General features: G+C 38.7%; 1 protein-coding gene across 1 annotated transcript in view; it reads right to left on the minus strand.

Annotated features, from left to right (window-relative positions):
- Positions 1 to 2,791: 2,791 nt before the first annotated feature.
- The window catches only part of nherf1a (NHERF family PDZ scaffold protein 1a), a 28,229-nt gene continuing 7,520 nt past the window's right edge, over positions 2,792 to 23,500 (minus strand). Inside the window, exons 2-6 of the mRNA XM_063002932.1 lie at positions 12,238 to 12,408; positions 9,607 to 9,760; positions 7,166 to 7,209; positions 4,408 to 4,521; positions 2,792 to 3,788 (exon numbers count right to left, since the gene is read on the minus strand). Coding sequence (XP_062859002.1) covers positions 3,627 to 3,788; positions 4,408 to 4,521; positions 7,166 to 7,209; positions 9,607 to 9,760; positions 12,238 to 12,408 — 645 coding nt within the window. The 3' untranslated portion in view covers positions 2,792 to 3,626. The remainder of the gene's footprint in view (positions 3,789 to 4,407; positions 4,522 to 7,165; positions 7,210 to 9,606; positions 9,761 to 12,237; positions 12,409 to 23,500) is intronic.

The following is a 23,500-nucleotide window of genomic DNA, read 5'->3' on the forward strand; positions in this document are numbered from 1 at the left end:
GAGTTTAATGAGCTAGCTTAGTGATGTAACCTGCTGAGTGGTTAATAACCGCTTTATTGTGGCCTTTCACAACACAATTTGTTCTACAAACCCTGTACGACTTGCCAGTTGCTGTTTAATCCTACCATGAACACAATGTTCAGTATGCTTAGGTTTGATTGTTTGATTGTATAACTATATATAAATCTATATCTGTTTTGTCCAAATATGCCAGCGTCACCATCGCTAGTTCTGCTGTGTATTTTAGTTGGGATCTATAGCTACATATGCTGTCTGTCAAAGCAATAACATTTTGTGCTAGAAGTTGGTGATCTGGTGTAGTGATTGGGACGTATGTTTGTGAAATTGTTGTTGTTATTATTATTATATTACTATTATTATTATTCCGTTTTTGGTTTTCAAAAGCAAGTTGAGTTTTCCGGCTTGGCTATCCCTCACAATCATAGCGTCAAGATTAAGGTCAACACTGGTTTGATGTCAGCTCACACTGATGGAATTCTTTGCATATTTCTACTCACACATCTTTAAATATATATATGACATGGACTGTTTCAAGGCATAAATTTTTTGCTGCTACACTCTAAACAATCCTAACACACCCTAACGCACAACTTCACCTTTAAAGCTAAAATTTCTAGTCAGCAAATGTGATGCCTTATCCACTTTTTTCCAAGATTAAAAAACCATTAAGCTGTTTCTAATAATAATAATAAAAAAAATCGAATTAAATAATACATCGTATTAGGTTGATCATCAGTGCATGCAGCAGCATGGGAATCCGGAAAGCCAAAGCTGCTCTGGTCTTCAGTACTAACACGGGTTTTTTGTGATATTTCCCCTGTCCTTAGTAATGACATCATGGTGCTATATATTTGATAAGTTATTCACTTGATATGATAGGAAATCAAGTCAGTCATTTTAAGGTGGAGACTAAAAAAAAGTGAAATTACAAATGAAAAACTGTATTTTGGATACAAGTAGCTGATTTATTTGTAATAATAAAAAAAACTGAACTAACATCAGCCCTCATGGTACATAAAGGCGAGGGTTTGGGGTTTGTACCTTTTTCATAAAGTCTGTACATGTTCTTTCTTTCAGTTCCTATGATCCTTTGTGTTGTGGTTATAGGATTTGATAGCTTCTATGATGTGTATATACTTCAGATGTTTGTGTATTTGGGGTGGGGGGTTTAAGTGGGACTGTTTTTGGTGGAGAACATGTTCATTTGTTTACAAGCATTGCAAACTGATTCCGCATGGCTGTGAAAAATGTATCTGTTGATTTTTTTGAAGACAAAACATTTTACACTGAATTAAACAATGCTTTTAAAATAGCCTCGACCAGAATCTTTCTTTTAAAGTCATTTTTAAGCTTCAGGTCTGTCCATGGCAAGCCATTGTGGTTTTAAATACCATCACTGATGCAGGTAAGAACTTGTTTATACTAATAAATAGCTCAATATATGTAAACTTCATATGATTTACTTTAGAAATTTTGATTCTAGGTGGCAAGCTACTGCTGGTGCCTCCAGGAAACCATGGTGGGCCCTAAGTTCTTGGCATGCAGGTTTCCTGCCACTTTGCTGTTTTTCCAAGCTCCAAAACATGCTCAGCTAAGTGAGTTTGATACTCTAAACTGTATGTTTTTATAAATGGTCAGATATCTGCATACTTTTAGTACATTAACAATTTGTCCTCATGTGCTTGTTTGATGTCCCATTTTAAAACCATGGGTAGTAATTCTGAGCAGGGTTTTGGGGCTGTCTGTGTATATATGTGCCTGTCAGTTTAAACAAGGACCCTTCTTACATCCCTCTGCTTTAAACTGCTGCACTTCATTATACTTTATTACACATACTGTACAAATGTATGCACTTGTGTATACCATGCCATCCCAGTGTCTACTTGGGTTTCCTCTGGGAGCTCTGGTTTTCTCCCACAGTGCAAGTGAGGTGAATTAGAAACACAAAATTGTCCATAACTGTGTTTGACATTAAAAAAATCAAACTGATGAATCTTATGTAACCTGTCCTGTCCTGAATGTAACCAAAGTGAGTAAACATGATGTTTAAAATCCATATATATATATATATACCATGCCATAATCCTAAATAAGGGCCTCTTACACTTTTTCCTTCTGCAGTCCATTGCACACTCTTACTTGAAGTTTGATTAGTGTACTGCCTGTTTTATGCCTCTATTCCATGTTTATACATAGTATACCTTTATTTTTCATTTATTTTATTGGGTCTAAATTCCTTGTATACCTGGTTCTTTGCAAATAAAGATTCTGATTCGGAATGAGAAGCCCTCACTTGCAATCAAGGGTTTTATTTACGCCAACAGTGTTCAGTCACATGGAGCTTAGCGTGGCCCTTCATATGTGATACAGGTCTGTGTGGGAACCCAACATAATGATGATAAGTGGCCACAAGCCAGACAATAGTCAGAGGGGGCATGGGGTGATCAGGCTGTCTTTGATCAGATCGGTGGTTGTGCATGCGGGATCAGATTCACAATAGGGAATTGGAAATGTCAAGACTAGGAGGTAAAGAAGGAAAATCCAGAAAAAAGCTAATAAAACAGTAAATTCAAACCTCACAAATTAATTATAAATAATTTAGCTGACTTATTTTATGGCTAAACAGTTTAAGTGAAAAGTGATCTTGAAATGTAGATGTGCAGCTAATCATTTGTGCTCATGTTTAAAGCTGAAGTCGTTTATCAAAATATCCAGGTAGTTTAAAATACAGTACAGCTGCAAATATGCAAATTATTCACAAACAACAGCATCATATTTCAATCGTTTTTATTTTTAAAAAGATATGACAGCCTGAGTTCAAACTAGTGGTTTATAATGAAGACAGTGATCTGCTCAGTATTGTCCCTCTGTGATCTGAAATAAACTGCAAACATGTTTTAAATGTCCTTGTGCTTATTATCTAGAATTACAATGTGCCACATTTAATCATAAATTTAATGTTTAACGAGTGGTACATCTAGAAATACATTCAATCATAACAGTATTAACAGTGTAAGAGAAAATCTACCACTGTTTTGAGGATTTGCCTACAGCAAAAAGAAAAAACATTTTATAGAAAAACTATACAGATGTTGTTAAAGCCTTTCAGAGTAATATCACATACACATGTGTATATATAGCTGTTCTAATTATATCATTCTATTAAGAGATTAAAATTGTCCTGGAAGTACATTTCATCGTTCACAACAGATTTGTGTACTAAACCGTTAATGGTGTCACAACTTACATTGAATACAGTCTTCATAAACAATATACACTCACAGGGGTGAAAAGCATTTCCCATCCTACACTGTACATTACACATATGATTTCTATAAAGATTAAAAACACTTGGAAAATACACAACTGGCAAAATAACACTGAGTTTACATGTTAAATGAAGAATGACAGAAAAAATAAACCAGCAACCATTTAATTATTTAGAAAAAAATGTGTTCCTTCTTTTTCTCAGCTTTTCCCTTTATCCCTGTATTTTATCACCTGTTGAATGAATCGTAGGAATTGGGTTTAAACACAGAACCCTGTGCACTCCATAAATAAATGAAATGTAAAGATTTGCGGCAGTAAGTGATGTTGCAGGTGGTTTACAGATTGCTGAACACCTCGCTTCTCTTGCTCCAATCCATAGGTGGCGCTCTCTTGTTGGATCGCTTCTGGTGAGCTCGCTCTTTAGCCTGCTGCAGGGAGAGGTTCAGATCAAGAGCTGCGTTTGTGTTATCACTCTTGCTTTTCTCCTCTGGTTTCTCCTGTTCAACACAAATGATTACAATAAGGGAACGGTCACATTCTGAATCGTTTAGTGTATGAACCGGTGTAACTTACATACCAACACATGAATAAAGAATATGAAAATATGCTAACACCACACCAAAATACAACGTGCATATCAAGTGTGGCATAATATGTAGAAGCACATGAATGTTCTTTTCTTTTAGTCCCCACTGTTTAGTATAGCGGAGGATCAGTAATGTTTTGAGGCTTTTTTTTCTTTTCTTTTTAAGGTCCTATAAATCTTGTTAGATTAAATGGCATCATAGACTCCGGCAGAATGATTTCTCAACAGCATGGCTAAATCTACAAAAATTACATTAATTACAAAAATACATTAATATTTACAGTCCAGTTATTGAACTAAACCCCACCTGTAAAGTGACCTAGAGAGTTACATCAAAAATGTCCACAAAAAGACTTTGGAGCCTGAAGAATCTGAAAACATTAACCCAGTGCTGTTATGTTAGCACAGAGAAGCTGCGTAAAATACTTTTTTAATGAATTTAGTTTAAACTTAGAGTTCTTATTTTTTGTTTTAGTTAAAGATAAAGCCAATTCATGATGTAACAGCATGTGTGTGTCTGTAAAACGAACCTCAGACAGGGGGCTGGCAGCTGTCTCAGCAGGGATGGATGCAGTAGAAGAAGCGCTGGAAGGTGAGGGACTAGGTGTCGTTGGTTTGGCTTCCAGAGCTGCTTCCTCCTTTACCTGAGAAATCACAATGTCAAAACTAAGCTTATTCCAGTAGCTAGAGCATGGCAGCAGATACATCAGATCTGACTGATGCATCACTCTGACAGATGTGAATTTGATGTGAGCCTAACTGAAACCCTGTCCTACCTATTCAACCCTTAAGTTTACTCATCACATCATACCAGTTCTTCTCTTGTAACAGTACAGTAAAGCAGTGATAGGAAGCATGCTGTTGTGTGAAAGTGATGCTCATATTGACTGGTTAACTGATGTCAAATAAATAATCAAAATGAAATTGTATTAATGTGATAAACTAGGGCAGATAGAACACCTTTACTTCTCATTTTGTTAGGCGGCACAGTGGCTCAGTAGGTAGCACTGTCGCCTCACAACAAGAAGGTCCTGTGTTCGATCCACAGGTGGGGCGAGCCGGGTCCTTTCTGTGTGGAGTTTGCATGTTCTCCCCGTGTCTGCGTGGGTTTACATGCATGCGAGTAACTACATGCACTGTCATGAATGTAACCAAAGTGTGTAAAACTGCATGGTTGAAAACTAGGGTCAACGTGCAGGCTCAGCCATTCTACGACATCCCTGTAACTGAGAGAATTAGGGCCTTGCTGAAGGGCCCAACCGTAGCTGGATGGCAGAGCCAGGATTTGAACCCACGACGTTCTGATTAATAATCCAAAGCTAGGCTACCACTGTCCACAAATAATCACTGACTCATCATAGACATGATCGCAGTTGAGGATGATTTGTCATCATATAACGCTTGTTGATTGGTTTCTTTTGATTGGTTACAGTCACGCTGGCCATTGTTTTGTCCGAATTATGTTTCTTGCCAGAGCTTTGACAAAATTACATAGTTTATACAACCATTTATGGAAAAAAGTGGACCAGTAACCTCACTAGGCTTGTTTTAGCCAGCTTGTTTTATCCAGAACTAGACCTTCAAAAAATCAGTACTGGCATATACTTTTAATATCTATGAATTGTCCAGTAAAAGGCTGTCTGGGGAGTTGTAGTTTTTCACTTGTAGAAGACAATAATGGCACCGACATATTTTCTTTATCCAAGCAATAGTGGTAAATAAAATAATGCAATGTTTTATGTATCCACCAGAGAGCAGCATTGGGATGGATGTCATAAACTCGGGTCTGTAACGTGTTTATTAAAAAACACAATTCACTATATATATATACAGTGTATATATACAGTATATATATATATATATATATATATATATATATATATATATATATATATATATATATATATACATATATATATATACATATACACACACACACTTTTGGGGTTGACTGCAAGACATGTTGGCTCGTGCGCATGTTTTTAACCACAGTTAGAGGTTATCGTGCTGTTTTTAGCTGTACCAGACCTCGAGCGCAGCTGGAACTTTTGTACAGTCACTTCAAAACCATTTTGTTAATGCCAACACTACAATAAACTATCATTAATGTTACCTATATTAGCTGCTTTGAGTGTATAGACATCTAAACTGTTTTAATGGATGGTATTAAAAGACCCAACATGTAAAGAGGTGAGTAAAATAATACAGGAAACTTGAGTTAGAACTGGCTATTAGCATCACACAGTGCTAAAAGTAAACTGCCTGTCTGAAGGGAAACAGCTTGTTTTGGGCCACTATATTCGTCAGACATGTTCTTCTTTTTTTCAATAAACACAATAATAATTAATAAATACAGTGATGTGTGTGAGGGTAAAATGTGCAGATACACTGGCAGCAGGTTAGGGTTTGTATGCTAACCACACCCTGCTATGTGTGAGAGCAGCAGTTGAGGTTTTGCTCTGGTTTATGTGCAGTGGCTTATCTACAGAAGACGGCTTGATTCCTTTACACCAGACCCGTCGTCTTCTCTCCCTCCCTAATTCCAGCAGTGTGTGTTACGTTTGGTATGAGGAAAAGCAGAACTTCACAGTGATTTGAAGAAAAAAAAAGGAATGCAGCCAGCAGAATCTCTTATTTTGTCCTACAGTTTGGCTGTGTGAATGTTTGACTTCAATAGAACGATGCAATTTATTTTCAGTTCCGGTTTAAATGTCTTTCTAAAAGGCACAAAGTGACACTTATGACTTCTAGAATATGGATTGTGTTGATTTTGTCTGATCCTTAATGGAAAGTCTTCATTTACAGTGTAATTTCAACAAGGATTTGGCTTGGTTTCAACAGAAAAGTGGCCTGAAGAGAGTGTTCTCATTCCTGGTACTGGTGATGCATTGTGCTCTTTAAGTTTTTCTTTCTTTTCCTCACCCCACACAATTTTGCTTAAAAAATGCAAAATCAGGCAAGATTTTTGGGTTATTCCTCCTAATCAAACTTGCCACAAATTAGAATGCTAATTTTAGGCCATAATTTCAGGCTGCTATTAAAATATCTGGGGGAAACACAATATATAATGTGACAGAATTTTTGCATGTGCCACATTGTATCTCCCACCCCCCATTTTTAATTCAGCAAAAATTCTCATCGTGCATTTGCATTATACACAGTACTGACATATATGCAAGTCAAATGTGGTAATTGCCCATGCAGACATAGTAGCTAGAGATTAAGTTAACACACTGAAGTTACTTATGGAGTCTTTATCTATTTAAATACTAAAACGTTTAATTTCACCTTTTCATCTGCATCGTTACTGGTAGGAGGTGTGAGAAGAGGACCTGAGAAGAAAACAGAAAAGGGATTGGTGAGTAAGTCTTCTGTGTACACCAGTGTAAAATATATACAAAAGCAAACATAAGCAAAAAAAAAATGAAAATGAGGTAGAAAATCAGTTTAATTACAGGTGAACTAAAAAGGTTCTAATGTTCACGGAATAAATTAACCCAGGGTTCTTTTGTCCATAATTTTTAACATGACCAAGGCAACACAATGCATTATACTCTCTCTATACTCTCTCGAGACATAAAGCCTCCACAAGGGGCGTTTGTGTACAAATGTATTTAATTATTATTATATTTCTCTGAGACTTATTTTTTTCGACTTGTGTTCCCAGGGATTAAAAAACCCTGAATTAACCCATGGTAGTTGGTTAAGGCCTCTGGGAGGGTGAAAGGGTGTTGTTGGATGTCCCATTTGGCCCTCATTTTCTCTTACTCCCAATTTATTGCCACTGCAGACCTCCACACTGACTAAGCAGAACCACAAATACTGCACACTACTGTGCGCCCCTGACATATGCGTGGGTCTAACAGAGATAGATGTCATGTACAGAGATTTGTGCACGATGAGGAATCCATTTAACCTTGTCCCTCCCCCAGACACAGCCAGTTGTGTCTGTGTGCTGTGTGGGTGCCAGGTAAATCAGGCACAGCTGGTTTTCAAACTCTAGAGTCTGTGTAGAGATATCGCATGAGATGAGTCAATAGATAAAGGGCATTTTCAAAAAGTTTTTTTGTGGCACAGTCATCTGTCTGACTGAGGTATCTTTCCTTTTACAGGCAGTGTACAATAAAGCTGGTTTATCACACTGTCCTAGTAATGTTTCACAGTGCGCTCAATAGTACATGAGTGACGGGTTGCGAATGAATGAGTTACTTTTTTCCCCAAGTTAAATATTAGGTGTCTGTGTAACAATGCAAAACCCACAACTATTAACTAACCGGTCAATAAATAAGCAGGCTTTTAACCAACCGGTCAATAAGCAAAGTCCAAAGTTAGATGTGCTACATATTAACGGCTGCTTATGTGACATTCAGCCTTGATAGGAATCATGGAATGAGTATAAGATTTTTTAATCCTGCATTTTTTAAATGTTATATAGCTAAAAGTATTTGATAATAATTATGCTGTTGCCAGTGTCATCTGCAATGTTAGATAGGTTTTGGGTTTGGGTGTTTTGCTCTCTAAACCCCACACTGTTGCTATAACCACAGTTGCCAAGACTACCAGTTGAAGGAACTCTGTTGACTTTGACTAATACGCTTATGTCACGATAGGAACTGTGAGTTAATGTTTAAACAGTAGCATGCTTAGTTTGTGCAAGTTCTGGTGACATGGCAGTGTCCATACCGAATCTGTTAAAGATTCATTTTGATTGAAGTCACTTGCATAAAAGTTAGATTTTGATTCCTCTATAAGTATGATTGGATTTATACAAGCACTGAAATATAAGAACATAAATGTGACTCATTGTAACGAGGTTTGGATTGAACAGAAACTTATTTATTTACATGTTAAATACCTCAGTTGTTGATAGCTGTTCGACAAAAACAGGGTGTTTCCGAAAACCTAGTGAGCTCTCTAACAGGGCACAGTGGCAACCTGGCAGTGGTGGGACTTGAACCAGTGACCTTTCAATTACTAGTTCAGTACCTTAAACGCTAGGCTACAACTGCCCTAATTATAAGGCATCTCTAAAGATCTCGACAGCATTTGATGTCACCCTTTGCGTGCTCCCGAGAAGAAAGCTGTAAGAATTCTTAGATGCCTTAAAATGCTGCCTACTAAGGTGCCTTATTTTGAAGCGATTAACTGTGACTGAATAACGCAGAAAACAACTTGTGCAAAACAACTTTTCTCACAAACAATTACAATTATGGTGGACGAATGCGCCATAATTATAAATAAATTCTCATTGATTTTTATTTTGTATAAAGGTGTACAAATGTAATTTATTTGCAAATTCGGGCTCATCAGCGGCAATTTAACCGTTTTCGGTACACGGAGGGAGATGTTAGCTGCCATGCTAGCGTGTTGTGCCGCCTCAGCCCATCGGTTTGAATGGCCTGAGGCTAACTCTGTTAACTTAGTAAGCGAAACTGTGGTCACATAATTGCTGTAATCACTGTCTAAGTAGTGTGTCTGAATAAACTGCCTTATAAGTTCAATGTGTTATTAGAATCATCTCTACTTAGACATCTGCTTAGGTAGGCAGTAGGCAGCAAGGCAGCTCACTGGGTTTTTTGGACAGACCTATAGTTAGGTTTTTTTAATGTGTCTTTATTGTGTTGGGGCCTTGTTAGCAAAACATACTCTACAGTGTATTGTGCCAAGGTAACATTATTTTAATCTGGTATTTTATTGCCATTGAATAGTCATTATACACTGTGTTTTACCTGTGAGGTGTTGCTCAGTGGGTTCAACCTGGCACCTGCTGAAAAACGCTTCAGTTTCAGGATCCACCACCAGCAAACGCAGCTCATCTCCTCCTGCCTTAATTGCTGCCACCACTTCAGAGTGCTGCATCCCCAGTACAATCACATCATTCACCTAAACACAACACAGACACAGCCATGTCAGGGCAAACACAAAACACTGAGCATGGAGACAGCCACAGAACTAAATAAAAAATAGATTAATAAATGTTTATTGCAATTGAATTTCCTGCATTATATCAGTTCTATGCTTGGCTGTGTTTATAGAAATTAACATGACACATTCTGTAGGACACACATTTATAGTGATGGTCTTTTTAACCCCTATTTACCCCCACATTAGGCAAAATTTACTTTCAGCTGTTTACAATAAACCAAACAAGAACAATTAATATAATGTGGTTCCTCCAAATTCAACAAAAAATTCCACTTATGCCTGGTTCACACTACACGATTGTTGCCCTGATTTTCGCTCGGCGACTGGTCGGCGCTAGATTTGCCGACTCGGGAGCAACTCTGCGATTGCTCAGCGATCGAAACTCGGCTCTCAATCGCTATGTGTGAACTACTCAACAACTCGATCCGACCGGCTCGCCGAGCAGTCGCCGAGCACTCGGCGACCGAATCGAGATTTCTAGCATGTCAGATATCTGATCTGAGTTGCACAACTGGCAATGAGTGCTATGTCGAACAGCCAATGAGAACGCAGGATACAGTGTGAGGGGAAACGCAGGAGAGGAGTGTAAACAGGTGGGACAGGGGCATAATATAATTTATATCACAATACACCGGCACACACACACGTTTTACAGTATTTCTGACCTGATCGTTCTCTACAAAACATAACACCAACACTGCATTGCAAAAATATTAATTAACCTCCAATTCACTACAGAACAATCCATGCTATTCGTGTTGCCAAATCCATTCAGATTCATTTATTTTTCCTCCTTGATTTTACGCTGCACATCAGCGCACAAACTTTGATCACAAAATTAGAGTTTGTTTGTTTGTTTATTAGGATTTTAACGTCATCTTTTACACTTTGGTTACATTCATGACAGGAACGGTAGTTACTCATTACACAAGATTCATTAATTTTGTATTCCCAATTCACCTCACTTGCATGTCTTGTGGACTGTGGGAGGAAACCGGAGCACCCGGAGTAAACCCACGCAGACACAGGGAGAACATGCAAACTCCACACAGAAAGGACCCGGACCGCCCCACCTGGGGATCGAACCCAGGACCTTCTTGCTGTGAGGCGACAGTGCTACCCACTTAACCACCGTGCCGCCCACAAAATTAGAGCAATACTGGACAATCCCTGTTATCCTCTCAATGAGGAACTATAGCGGCTGGGCAGTTCATTTAGTCATAGGCTTATTCCACCAAAGAGCAAGATGGAGTGCTTAAAGCATTCTTTTTTTGCCCGCTGCCATCAGACTGCATAACAATAGCAGAATACACAGGCTGTCCTCACACAATAACTTAAAGATATTTCTCCCTCACCCTTTTCTGCATTTGACACACATGTATATGTATAGTGTATATAGTGTTTTCCTAAATAGCTGTAATTTGTCAGCTGCTGTAACACTCAAATTTCCCCCATGGGGATCAATAAAGGAATCTTAAAACAATGACAAAACACCATTAGAAACAATTATCTTTAGAAAATGCTGCTTATTTCAAAAGGACGTAATAAATTAATCATACAAATTGCTAACATAATAAATTAATTAATCATACAAATTGCTAACATAATAAATTAATCATACAAATTGCTAACATAATAAATTAATCATACAAATTGCTAACATAATAAATTAATCATACAAATTGCTAACATAATAAATTAATTAATTATATGCTGTACCTAATTCTTGAAATACGTAATCAGGGCAGCACTTGATTACCTCATGCCATTTTATTATAACTAGTACCACCCTCCATAAATGCCTGTAACAATCATGCTTGTCACAGTCAGGAATAAATTAAAGGTTTGACTGATGGTAGCACACATGTTGAATGCAGTAGATATGATCAAACATACAGACCTGAGTGACTTTGATAAGGGCCAAATAGTTAAAGCCAGATCAAAAAAGCAAGGGTGCTCAAAGGTAGGAGTGGTGAGTACACACCAACAGTGCCAAAAACTGCCGAGAGGTTGTTGGGCAGCCAAGACTTATTGATGCCAGAGGACATGAAGGCTAAGCCATCTGGTACAGACCAACAAAAGAGCTGCTGTGGCTCAATTTGCAGATCATTTTAATACTGGTATTGATGTGAATGTGTCACAACACACAGTGCATTAAAGTCTTCTGTGTATCAGGGTTCTAATTCTGCTACATTTAAATGGTCTGTGATTACACTGCTCGTTTCTGCTGAGGGACAGTGGGATTAAATCCCACACACTCCAGAATAATGGTATGTACTCAAGAGCTAAGCTTTTACTATATGTCATAAGTGTTATGTTAGAATAAAGGCAACTATTTATTCTTACTTTAACACCCCAGACACTTCAAACTGCGAGGGTATATCACATCTAAAACCAGCTGTGGGTTGCATGTTTATAGCATGGAGATAATGTACCTGCACCACTTTATCTTGGGGGTGAAGTCCAGATTTCTCAGCAGGGGAGTCCTTATCCACTGCCCTGATATACTGGCCTTGCCTGGTCTTCTCACTGTGCAGGTTGAAACCATAACCTGTAGCTCCCTTCTTCATGTGGCAGAGCCGGGGACGAAACTCGGCCTTCGATTCCTAAAACAAACACAATTTCTCAATTCAGTTAAAGAGTAACAGAATAACAAAGTACTGTAGATGTATACCATGGTAAATATTGAATAAGCTGAAATATAAAAAGCAATGTGTCATTTTATAAAAAAAAAAAAGGCATTTTAAGAAAAAATGATAGATGTCAGCAATTCAAATATCTTTAGATCACATTTCACATTAATTCCATGACATGACATAAATGCAATTAAATTTGGTTACAAAAGTCCCTAAAATATATACATCTATACAGCAATGTCAGTACCATAAACTACTATATTAAAACTAGTTTATTAAAAATAAACTACTTTAAATATAGAGAGAAATTAAAGAGCAGAACTGTAATACCATTTAAATGATAAGAACGCTGCAGGTCGACCTCCCTCTGTGTTCTGCTTTAAAGTGAGCTAAAGACTCTGCCTTTTTATTTATACTTCCTCTTTTTGAACATCATTATATATGAGCCAGAATTAACCCAGCCCTGAAAAGGTGTAACAGTAAAACATAACTAGCATTTTTAGCTGTTGTGACAGCTCCTTACTTGTGACCATTGTTGCAACGCACCTAAAACACATCTGGCCAGACTACTGAGCTGAAGTATCTCCAAAACAGCCTTGGGTGCTTACAGGCAGCAGTGGTTGGTGAGTACCCACCAACAATGGTCCTAGAAGGGACAGCCACAACCTGCTGAAAGGTTGTTGGGCGGCCAGGACCCACTGATGCCAGAGGACATAATGACTATGGTGTTGGTACGCACCAACAGTAAAGCTACTATGGCTCAAAGAATATCAGTAAACAAAGCTAGTTGGTAATGTTACAAAATATATTCAAACATACCCAATTCCTAAGCAGTAGGGATGTGAAGATTTTGCATCGTATACCAGTATTGGAGCTCTGATCATCTTATAAATACCACAGTAATAATGTCAGAAAGAGATTTGATATACTGGCAACATTTTTCACTTTTATGTTTTACAAACGTGTTTTCCTGGTCAGGGTCCCCAGAATCACTGGGCGCAATGCAGTAACACACCCCAGACAGAACACCAATCCATTGCAGGGCCTCAAAACTCGGCCTCAAAACTCACCCCCAAGACGAAGCCAATCATGTATATATGTAGATGCCCCAAGGGCTGATAGGACTTTAGGAGATTTTAACCCTGAATCTAGGTGGTACTGGGATAGCATAATTTACTGCTGAATCACCTGAGTGCCCCTACTTTATTAAACATCTTTATTTATTATGAGGGCGGCACGGTGGTTAAGTGGGTAGCACTGTCGCCTCACAGCAAGAGGTTCCTGGGTTCGATCCCCAGGTGGGGCTGTCTGGGTCCTTTCTGTGTGGAGTTTGCATGTTCTCCCCGTGTCTGCATGGGTTTCCTCCGGGAGCTCTGGTTTCCTCCCACAGTCCAAAGACATGCAAGTGAGGTAAATTGGAGATACTAAATTGTCCATGACTGTGTTTGATATAACCTTGTGAACTGATGAATCTTGAGTAACGAATAACTACCGTTTCTGTCATGAATGTAACCAAAGAGTTTAAAACATGAAGTTAAAATCCTAATAAATAAAAAAATGTTTTAGTTATTATAATTAGGATGTTAATCTAGATCCAAATGGTTTGGTAAAACCATTGATAAAATCTACATTCTGAATGTTGAACTAGTTCTGCTCCTGGTGTATTTTATTCTACTGATCTACATCACCGCCCAGTTCATGTTATGCAGTTCCTTAAATACAGTTAGCAGACACTTCATTAAATACATATAGTAGTTGTTTTTATCCAAAGCGACTTATAGTTGTTAACAGCAGCAACTTGGCAGTGGTGGGGATTAAAAACCAGCAACCTTCTGATCACTTTTTGATCACCCTCTGATTTTTGTAGTGATGTCTTTTATCTTATGGCACTTTGAGATTTGTACCAAATGTAAAGTGCGTTACAAATTAAGTGTATTATTATTATTATTATTACTAGTTCAGTATCTTATAAGTTGTAGATTTCCCAATACCTTTGTCTATATAGTATATGACTCCTTCATGTAATGAGCTATCCATCTATGATTATCTAAGGAGAGGCATTCAGTTTATCTAGTCATTAAGAGAGATTGGGCGGGTTGCTTGTACACTAATGTGCTGAAACCTGTGTACACACTTATAACACCATTGTTTTTGTAATTTAAATGATCTTTAAACGTAATTATCTTTGAGAGTGACATTGTGATGATTAATATTGTGTCTCATGTTCCCAAAGCAAAACCTGTAATTACACAGTGCACATACCCTTATCAGGTGGGTGCAATACATTCAGTCCAAACAACATATCTAATTCAGATAAAAATTTACAATAGGAAACAGGAAACAGGAAAAACTAAGCACTCACTAGACCAAACCAGAGCATACATACACTATGACCAAAAGTATTTGGACACCTGACAATGTGCTTGCTGGACATTCCATTTCAAAACCAAACGGTACTAAAAAATGACCTCTACGTGATCTTATCAGTCATAACAACAGCCACTATTCTGAGAGTTTGAATTTGCACCCACTTAGTAAAAAAAAAAAAAGTATTTGTATACTCTTTGTATTTCTATACTTATCCGGCTGGGTACTGCTGCTGGTAAAAAAAAAAAACTTAAATGATGTTCCAGTTCATTTTAGAGCTGTTCAGTGGAGCTGTCAGTAGTCGGTGCAGGTTACTCAAATTTATTTCGTCACCCCAGAGAACACGTCTCCACTGCTCTAGAGTCCAGTGGCGGTGTGCTTTACACCACTGCATCCGATGCTTTGCATTGCGCTTGGTGATGTAAGGCTTGGATGCAGCTGCTCGGCCATGGAAACCTATTCCATGAAGCTCTTTACACACTGTTCTTAAGCTAATCTGAAGGCCACATGAAGTTTGGAGGTCTGTAGCGACTGACTGTGCAAAAAGTTGGCGACCTCTGCACACTATGCGCCTCAGCATCCACTGACCCCGCTCTGTCATTTTGCGTGACTACCACTTTGTGGCTGAGTTGCTGTTGTTCCCAATCACTTCCACTTTGTTATAATACCTGACTGTGGAATATTTAGTAGTGAGGAAATTTCATGACTGGACTTTACTGAGCTCCTGAGAGTGACCCATTCTTTCACAAATGTTTGTAGAAGCAGTCTGCATGCCGAGGTGCTTGGTTTTATACACCTGTGGCCATGGAAGTGATTGTAACACCTGAATTCAATGATTTGGATGGGTGAGGGAATACTTTTGGCAATATAGTGTATATTGGAATTTTTTTTAGTAAAAGATGTGCTGAAAGTGAGGGGGCACTTATCACCCCACTCTGCATTTTGTCACAGCTAATCCAGCAGAGGCCATATGTTACACTAAGAGTTTAATCCTATTGACACAGTATTTGGTTTCGTGCCAAGAAGGATCCAAGTGATTGACCAGGACTAAGGTGCTTGTCCAGGTCAGAAATCTGCTTATGGCTTATATCACTTATACTTGTTTTCTGTGACCTTAAGAAAATAGTTTTCCAAAATCCAGTTTTTTAAATCTATGTACTATTCACTACAGTTGTTCCCATAGATCAAAAAAATAACTAATTTCCCTGTAAAACAAAAATAGATTATCTTAAACCTTGCTACTAATAGAATCGTATGTGTTGAATTGTGTACATTGCGTTTTCATGTTTTATTCTGGTCGTGGGTGGGGCAGGTTCGGATTCCCTGGAATAAATGGCCGGAAGGTAGTAACACACTGAACTAGACACCAATGTACACGCTGGACCATCTGAATGCACCTCTGGGGAGTCAAACCCTGGATCACATCGGTAGTGGCTAAGCGTAATTTACTACTGTGCCACCTAGGTGCCTTGAATTGACAAAATAGACAACAACAGGAGGCAACTTAAAAAAATCTTAGTATAAGAGAAATGAGTTAATGTCTTGCCAAAGTTTAGGATGACACAACACACACTAACATACCACCACCATGTCAGTGTCACTGCAGTGCTGAGAATCATCCACCACCCAAATAATACCTGCTCTGTGGTGGTCCTGTGGGGGTCCTGACCATTGAAGAACAGGGTGAAAGCAGGCTAAAAAAGTATGCAGAGAAACAGATGGACAACAGTCAGTAATTGTAGAACTACAAAGTGCTTCTATATGGTAAGTGGAGCTGATAAAATGGACAGCGAGTGTAGAAACAAGGAGGTGGTTTTAATGTTATGGCTGATCAGTGTATATACACTCACACTGGATTCATATTATTATTTAAGATAATTTAAGGTTGCATTTCCCATGCCCTAACATCTACGTTTTCTTTATAACCAGACTGTTTATATAGCAACATGCATTTGTGTTGATTTTAGAATTTAGAAAGTACTTTATTCGAAAGTCATGTATGACTAGACGGCTGAGTGCAATAATTAAAATATAGCAAAAAAAAAAAAAGTATGTTTAGAGACAGCTGTTGTAAATGTAGCTTTAAAAACAGCTGAGTGGAAAAATCATGGTGGAGAAAAAGATTGCATGACTACAACACTGGACTTCTTTATATATGTTACCCAAAAGCCTGTTTGATATTAGCAAATATAAACATTAAGCTTTTTGTGCCCTTATCACTGCATACCAATAGATTAATTCACAATTATTATTGCACAAGCTACTGTAATAACAAAAAGGGTAAAGTCCGTTCTTCTATATCTTTCTAAGAACGTGTTCTTTTAAATACTGTCTAACTGTTGAGGATGTTATCTGGTTATAAGAGTGTTTGTGATCATAACTTTCAGTACAAGCACTGTGTGTTTTTCTATCAACAAAAAAGTGTTTCTGTAATTGCATTTTAATGTGGTACATGGCCAGTTTCAGTTCGAATCTCATTGGTGGGCTATCACAGGGTTTTTTCAGGTGACCCACATTTTGTTCATGATTTTTACTGCGATCCAGGCAACACAAACAATGCATCAATACAAAACAAAAAATACTTAAGTAATGAAAATAGTAGCAATCTGGTCCCACTGTGGTTTACAAGATGTAACGTAAAGCCTCCACAGGGGGTGTTCATGTACAAGTTCATTTTATTTTTATATGCCTGTTAAAATTCATTTTTTATTTATTATTATTCACTGTGACCCTTTTTAGGGTCACAGTGAATAATAATGCTGTGTCAACCAAGAGCTGTTAACACAACAAATGTTTATCTGAAATAGCAGTCTAATCCCTTAAATGTCAAATCATACAGAATTATAATTTAATTTACACTTACTATGACTGACAAATTAATGCAAGTGGTTGACAAATGTGTTTGGACAAAACATTTATCCAAAGTGGGCGCTTGGGTGGTGCAGGGGTAGATTATGCTAGTCCTGGGATCCAGGGATCAAATCAGTGGCGCTATCAGCTGCTCTGGTGTCTGGGGTGTGTTACTGCATTGTTTTTGCATTGTACTGTGGTAAATACAGAACAAAAAACAAAGTGCTACACTATTTCTATAATAGGATTGCTTCGGGGAAAGCATGTACTGTAACTCTGGCTTGTAATATTTGTTGCAGTGATGCTATGAAACTGAGCAATACTGCTTGGTTTATAAAGTGTAGCTAAGATATAAGGCCTTGAGAATGTGTCTGTGCTGAATTAAGACTCTTCTCATGATGTGTATTTGCTACCATAGTAAATTACAGCCTTTCATCAAGTGCTATTTGTACATACAAAAGATGAGATACGATATATAAACGAATGCAAATGTGTTCCTAGAGTACATGACAAAAAATTTTTTCTTCATCTTTGTTTGTTTATTAATACAGCTTGCTTGATTGTGATAGGCTTAATAAATGAGCAACCTTCGCATTACACACTTCGCAGACATAAGCGTTTCTTGCACTGATGGATATAATGGAACTGTGATGCTCAATTACACTTCAAGTGGATTTTCCCAAACATGATATTTGTGGTGTCGTGAAATAAGCTGTATTTTACTGAAAATTTTCTTGCACTTTACTGCAGTTTTTTGCAGTCAATAAAACGCATGGGTTTCCTCAGGTACGTTCATGTAGGGAGTGAAGTGAAGGACTGCATTATTGAATAAAACCCAGGTAAAGACGTCTACCAATAGTACTGTACAACACTGCATTATCCGGTCCTGAATATTTAAGCTAGAGTCCAAGTCCAGTCACCAGTCTTTATTCTTCTTTGTTTACACTTGACGCCACTTAACAGTATTGTGCTCACACTAGCCTGATTTTGTGATGCGTCACATGAAAAGTGGGTGTGTTCCAAATTAACCAAAAAAAAATGTGTAGTGGGCCGCTCAGGTGGCGCAGCGGTAAAAAGACACGCTGCAACCAGAGCTGGATTCTGAGTACCTCGTATCGAATCCAGCTCTGCCTCACCGGTTCGTGGCTGAGTGGCTGTATGAGCAACGATTGGCCGGTTGCTCAGTTGGGGGATGGGACAAAGAACCGGATGTGGGTCTCTCTCTCTGTCAGAATGCGATTACGACCTCTGCCGGCTGATTAGAGGCGCCTGTACAGAGATGAGGAAGAGTGCCCTTAGGGTGTGTGTCTCCGCATGCAACGCTAGGTGGCGCCAAACTCATCAATGTGCGGGTGGCAAAAATGCATCCGGCTGCTGCTCATATGTCAGAGGGGATATGGGTTAGCTTCGATCTCCTCGGTCAGGGCAGGGTTCGGCATAGACAGAGAGGAAGCACGATGCAAATTGAACAATTGGATGCGCTAAAGGGGGAGAAAATGAAAAAAGAAAGAAAGAAAATGTGTTGTGTGTGTGTGTATGTGTATACCCCTATATCTTCAGGTTTCCGGTTGTATTTCACTATGCCACCCCCAGTTAAAGGATGAGGGAATGATAAGAAATGTGTATATAAATTAGTTGATGTACAAATTGTTTATAACAAATCTGGTATATAAAAATACACAATGCTTTAAATAGAATTGCTCTAAAACAAATAGAAACAGTATTCCTTTCCTTAAAAAAATACAGGCAGTGGTCAGTGGTGCTTAAATGTTAGAGCAGTAAATTTTGGAGAGGTCTCAGAATAATTGACAAAGCATTAGGGGTAATAAAGAAATAAAAGAGATCAATACAACTACAGTATAGTGGTCTGGTAACCAGAACAAGGCACCACAAAAATAGACCTCAAATACACAAAGCAATTCACCACACATCAAGCCAAGCAAAATGTTGCCAGGACTCACCTTAGCAATATAGCCCAAATAATAATATAGACCCCACCACTCTGCCTCAGGCCTAATAGTCCTCATCAGCTGATGCTCATAAACATTAAACAAACTAAATAAACATTAAACAATCACACACCACCAGAGTTGGGTTTCTAGATGCATCATATCGAAACTCAGCTCTACCTTTCCGACTGGGTTGGGCGGCAGTATGAACAACGTTTGGCTGTTGTTCAGGGGCTTAGGGGTAGAAGTCGGAGCATAGGTCCTCATAACTGGTACAACTGCGGCCACTGCTGGTTGACTGACAGCGCCTGCACAGGGCTGAGGAATAACATTGAGGGGGGTGTGACCCTCCGTGCGCAGTGTCTCTCGGTGTATGAACTCTGCTCGTGCAGGTGAAAAATGCAGGCTGTACTGATTGCGTGCCGGAGGGGGCACAAGTCAGTTGAGTGGCGTCCTCAGTCAGCGGCAAAGGGTCGAATCAGTATAGGGCACGACACGGTTGGGGGAAAAAAGTGGGAAAAAATAGATAATAAAAAAAATAAAAAAACAATCACACAAATTATACCACTTGGCTACTTTTAAAAATCCCATTATAAACAATATATACCTATAAAACCAATAAAGCAAAAAAATAAATAAATAAATAAAATAAAATAGTAGAGGAGAAGAAAACAGTCATTTACTCTGCTTAGCAACTTGCCAGATACTGAAAAACATCATCATTAGCACCTGCTAGACAGGGCAAGATATGCAAACAAAACCATTCCATGTGCAAGGCCTACTTTGGTGATTTAAAGACAATACATTGCTCTGAAAGCACTTGTCCTCAAGCCCACACTAAACCAAAACATATACAGGTGAGTATTTACTGTTTACACACACAGTAATAGACTAAGCTTCATTTACAGTGTACAAAAGAAGTACAATGCCCAAAAGCACAAAAAGCATAGTGGCTCTTAGACTGGCGACACTACATAATGGTTCAAACAGCACGTTGCTACACTACAGCTATATTTATCTGACCAATATAAAGTGCCATCACAAGGTAACTGGGTCCTACCTGTCACATTAGTAACTACTGCCTGGATGATAATGGAAAGACTCTTAACGTTAACAAGTTTCTTGACAAGACAGAGTTGAGTTGCAAGTCAAGTCTGAAGTCTATCTGTATGCGACATAAGTGTGACCCAGATTGCCCATTTCTGGTTTAAACAGACCAAAAGCACAAGAGAAAGGCTTTCAGCTGAATGTCATAAGACAGCTAGTTATAATGTAACACTATTGCTACATGTGGCAGAAGGTCCAGCTAGCCCTGCTCTCTGGGTGGGTTGGAACTCCAACCTACACCACTGGTCTAGATCTTGACCATATTGGATCTCACATGTCTGGAAACGTTCAATTTCATCAGCACATTGCAGCATTTTATAAATCTCTGTCTTTACAGTTTGATTTTGGCATAGTTTAGGGCCAAACTGGTACAGTGGATGCCACACAGCAACAAGGGTCCTGTTGACCCTGGTTAATTTATTTTGCTCAGGTCACAAAGTTACTGTGAGAGAACATACGATCTCGTTTCTCTCTTTCCCTTCACCCCCTCTTTATTTTAATCCCGTTCTGACCCTGCTCTAGCTTTACATTAGTTTATACACTCACTTTTCTAACTATTTACTCATTCACACTGAAATTTCACTTACTTTGCTAGCTTGGTGAATAACACATTTCATCATTTATCTTCTATGGTTAGAAGTGTCCCCCCTCCGGAGGAGAAAGACTAGATTGGTTTGACCAGTTGGAGTCTATTTAAGGATTCATTTCACTGCTGTTAAGTGAGTGGATAAGTTGGCTGATAGTTGTGTCGACATTTTGCTCCTCACATTTCCTGTACATATTCAGTAAATATTCCCTTTTTACACGTTTAAACACCCTTGCACAGGATGTGCTATTGTGCCTCGCCATTCTTTCCCTAATACATCCAAACAACCTTGCTGTCGTATCTCTACTTTCACCTGTAAGCAAGGTGTGACAGTTAAAAATGTTCTCTTCTTATCGGTGTGGCTTTGCTGTAATTAAGGCTGCTCTAAATGAAGCCCAGGTTTGAATGAATGAATGAGTGAAGTGTTTGTCGCTTTCTGATAGACTGGCACCCTGTGCTAGAAAAAATAGCCTGGCTTATAATACACTTTAGAAACAGAGAGTCATTGTCTGTCCTGAGCCTGTGAGCCCAGCATGAAAGTCTCACAATAAAAAAGGAGTGCCACTTGAGAGGATTCCCTCTGTGTGCTGACTTGAGGGATATCAAACATTCAGAGCCAACAACATGCAGGAAGAACTATGGAAGGGTTTCTATTTATTTTTGGCCATTTTAGTCTTATTATGCCAATAAAATAGAACAAGATGACGACCAAACTCTCTGTCCCCGAGAGACACTTGAAACCAGCAGGACTGTAAGAAGTAAAAGAATTTCTTTGTGTATGTGGAATAAAGTTCTCGTCTAAACTAGAATGCCTATTGATAAATGTAGAACTAGCAAACATGTTGTATTGGGATTAAAACATGTGGGAGTGTAAGAGAACAACAAAAAAATTGTTCTTTGCAGATCTCGAATTATTTGTTTTCTTCTGTGTTTAATCAATTTGTAACATTAGGATATTCCAAAAAAATATATTAACTTTGGCCAAAATTATTGCAGGCCCATTTTTGTCAGTGAAACATTACAGGTTGAGAAGTTTGTTTTGATGTCCTTGTTTCCATCCATAATAACAATTCATGTCCATGCAGGGCTCTAGAGTGCGACCAATTTGGTCACATGTGCGACGTAATTTGTCAATGGTGCGACAAAAAAAAATCTGAGCTTGCACCGGTGCGACCAGCCAAGCCGTTCGAGGGAAAAAAGTGTCCGCGACTCTGAGTCTCCCTGTGGTTCAACAACAGACACACATTAGGCCCACATTGTGGTCTAAACCAGGGGTTTTCAACCTGTGGGGCGCGCCCCCCTGGGCTACTGAGTACTTGTCTGGGGGGGCGCGAGTGCCTGACCAGGGGGCGTGGCATTACGAGATTTTTTTACTCCTAAAACTAAAGCAATACATTTTTCACCCATGGGAGACACATTTGATTAGTCTCACTGACCATGCACACATGCACGTTTAATGTTATTCACTTCAGTTAAAAAAACCTTCAAACTAGGGCGAACAGTGAAGATAAAACCGGTGACAAAAGCAGGGACAGCTGTTATAGTACGTGTGTGTGTGTCTTTAAGAGAGATGCTCTGTTCACAGTATCGATATAAGTGATTCAGGAGTCGATTCATTTTATGCGAAGCGTAAGTTTCTCTTCTCAGTCATCTCTCTGTTTTTACTGTTATTAATGAATGTTGTGGTTGTAAATAAACACCAACTACTACAGAACATTTTGTGTGACTCGCTTACCTTAAAAAGCTCAGGCTTAATTAAACTGCTTATTACCACAGAGCGGTAACCAAGTCAGACTCGTTCTGCCTGTGGAGCTAAACGTTTTCTCTCAGTCAGAGCAGATGATCTCGAACTAACTAACTTAGTAACTGATGAACTTTTGTCTATGCTTGACTCTGTGAAGTTTTCTGCTCTCATCTACATCAAAAAGCAAGAACCGCTTACGATTTACAAGAGTGAACCACGAATTTATATAATGTGCTGATAGAATCGGCTCAGATGGGATCGGACTGTATTATCTGTTTGAAGTAGTATTTTCAATCAGCAAAATTGCATCGTATGTATGATGTGCACAACGTTAATTATGTTATTTTTAGAGATGCATGAGTACCGATACTGGTATCGGGTATTTGCCCGATACCGTGCTCATTAACTTGTACTCGTACTCGCAAACGAGGCTCCGATACTAAACATCCGATACCGTGT

Source organism: Trichomycterus rosablanca, chromosome 10 (assembly GCF_030014385.1).
Source record: "Trichomycterus rosablanca isolate fTriRos1 chromosome 10, fTriRos1.hap1, whole genome shotgun sequence".
NCBI classification, from domain to species: Eukaryota; Metazoa; Chordata; class Actinopteri; order Siluriformes; family Trichomycteridae; genus Trichomycterus; species Trichomycterus rosablanca.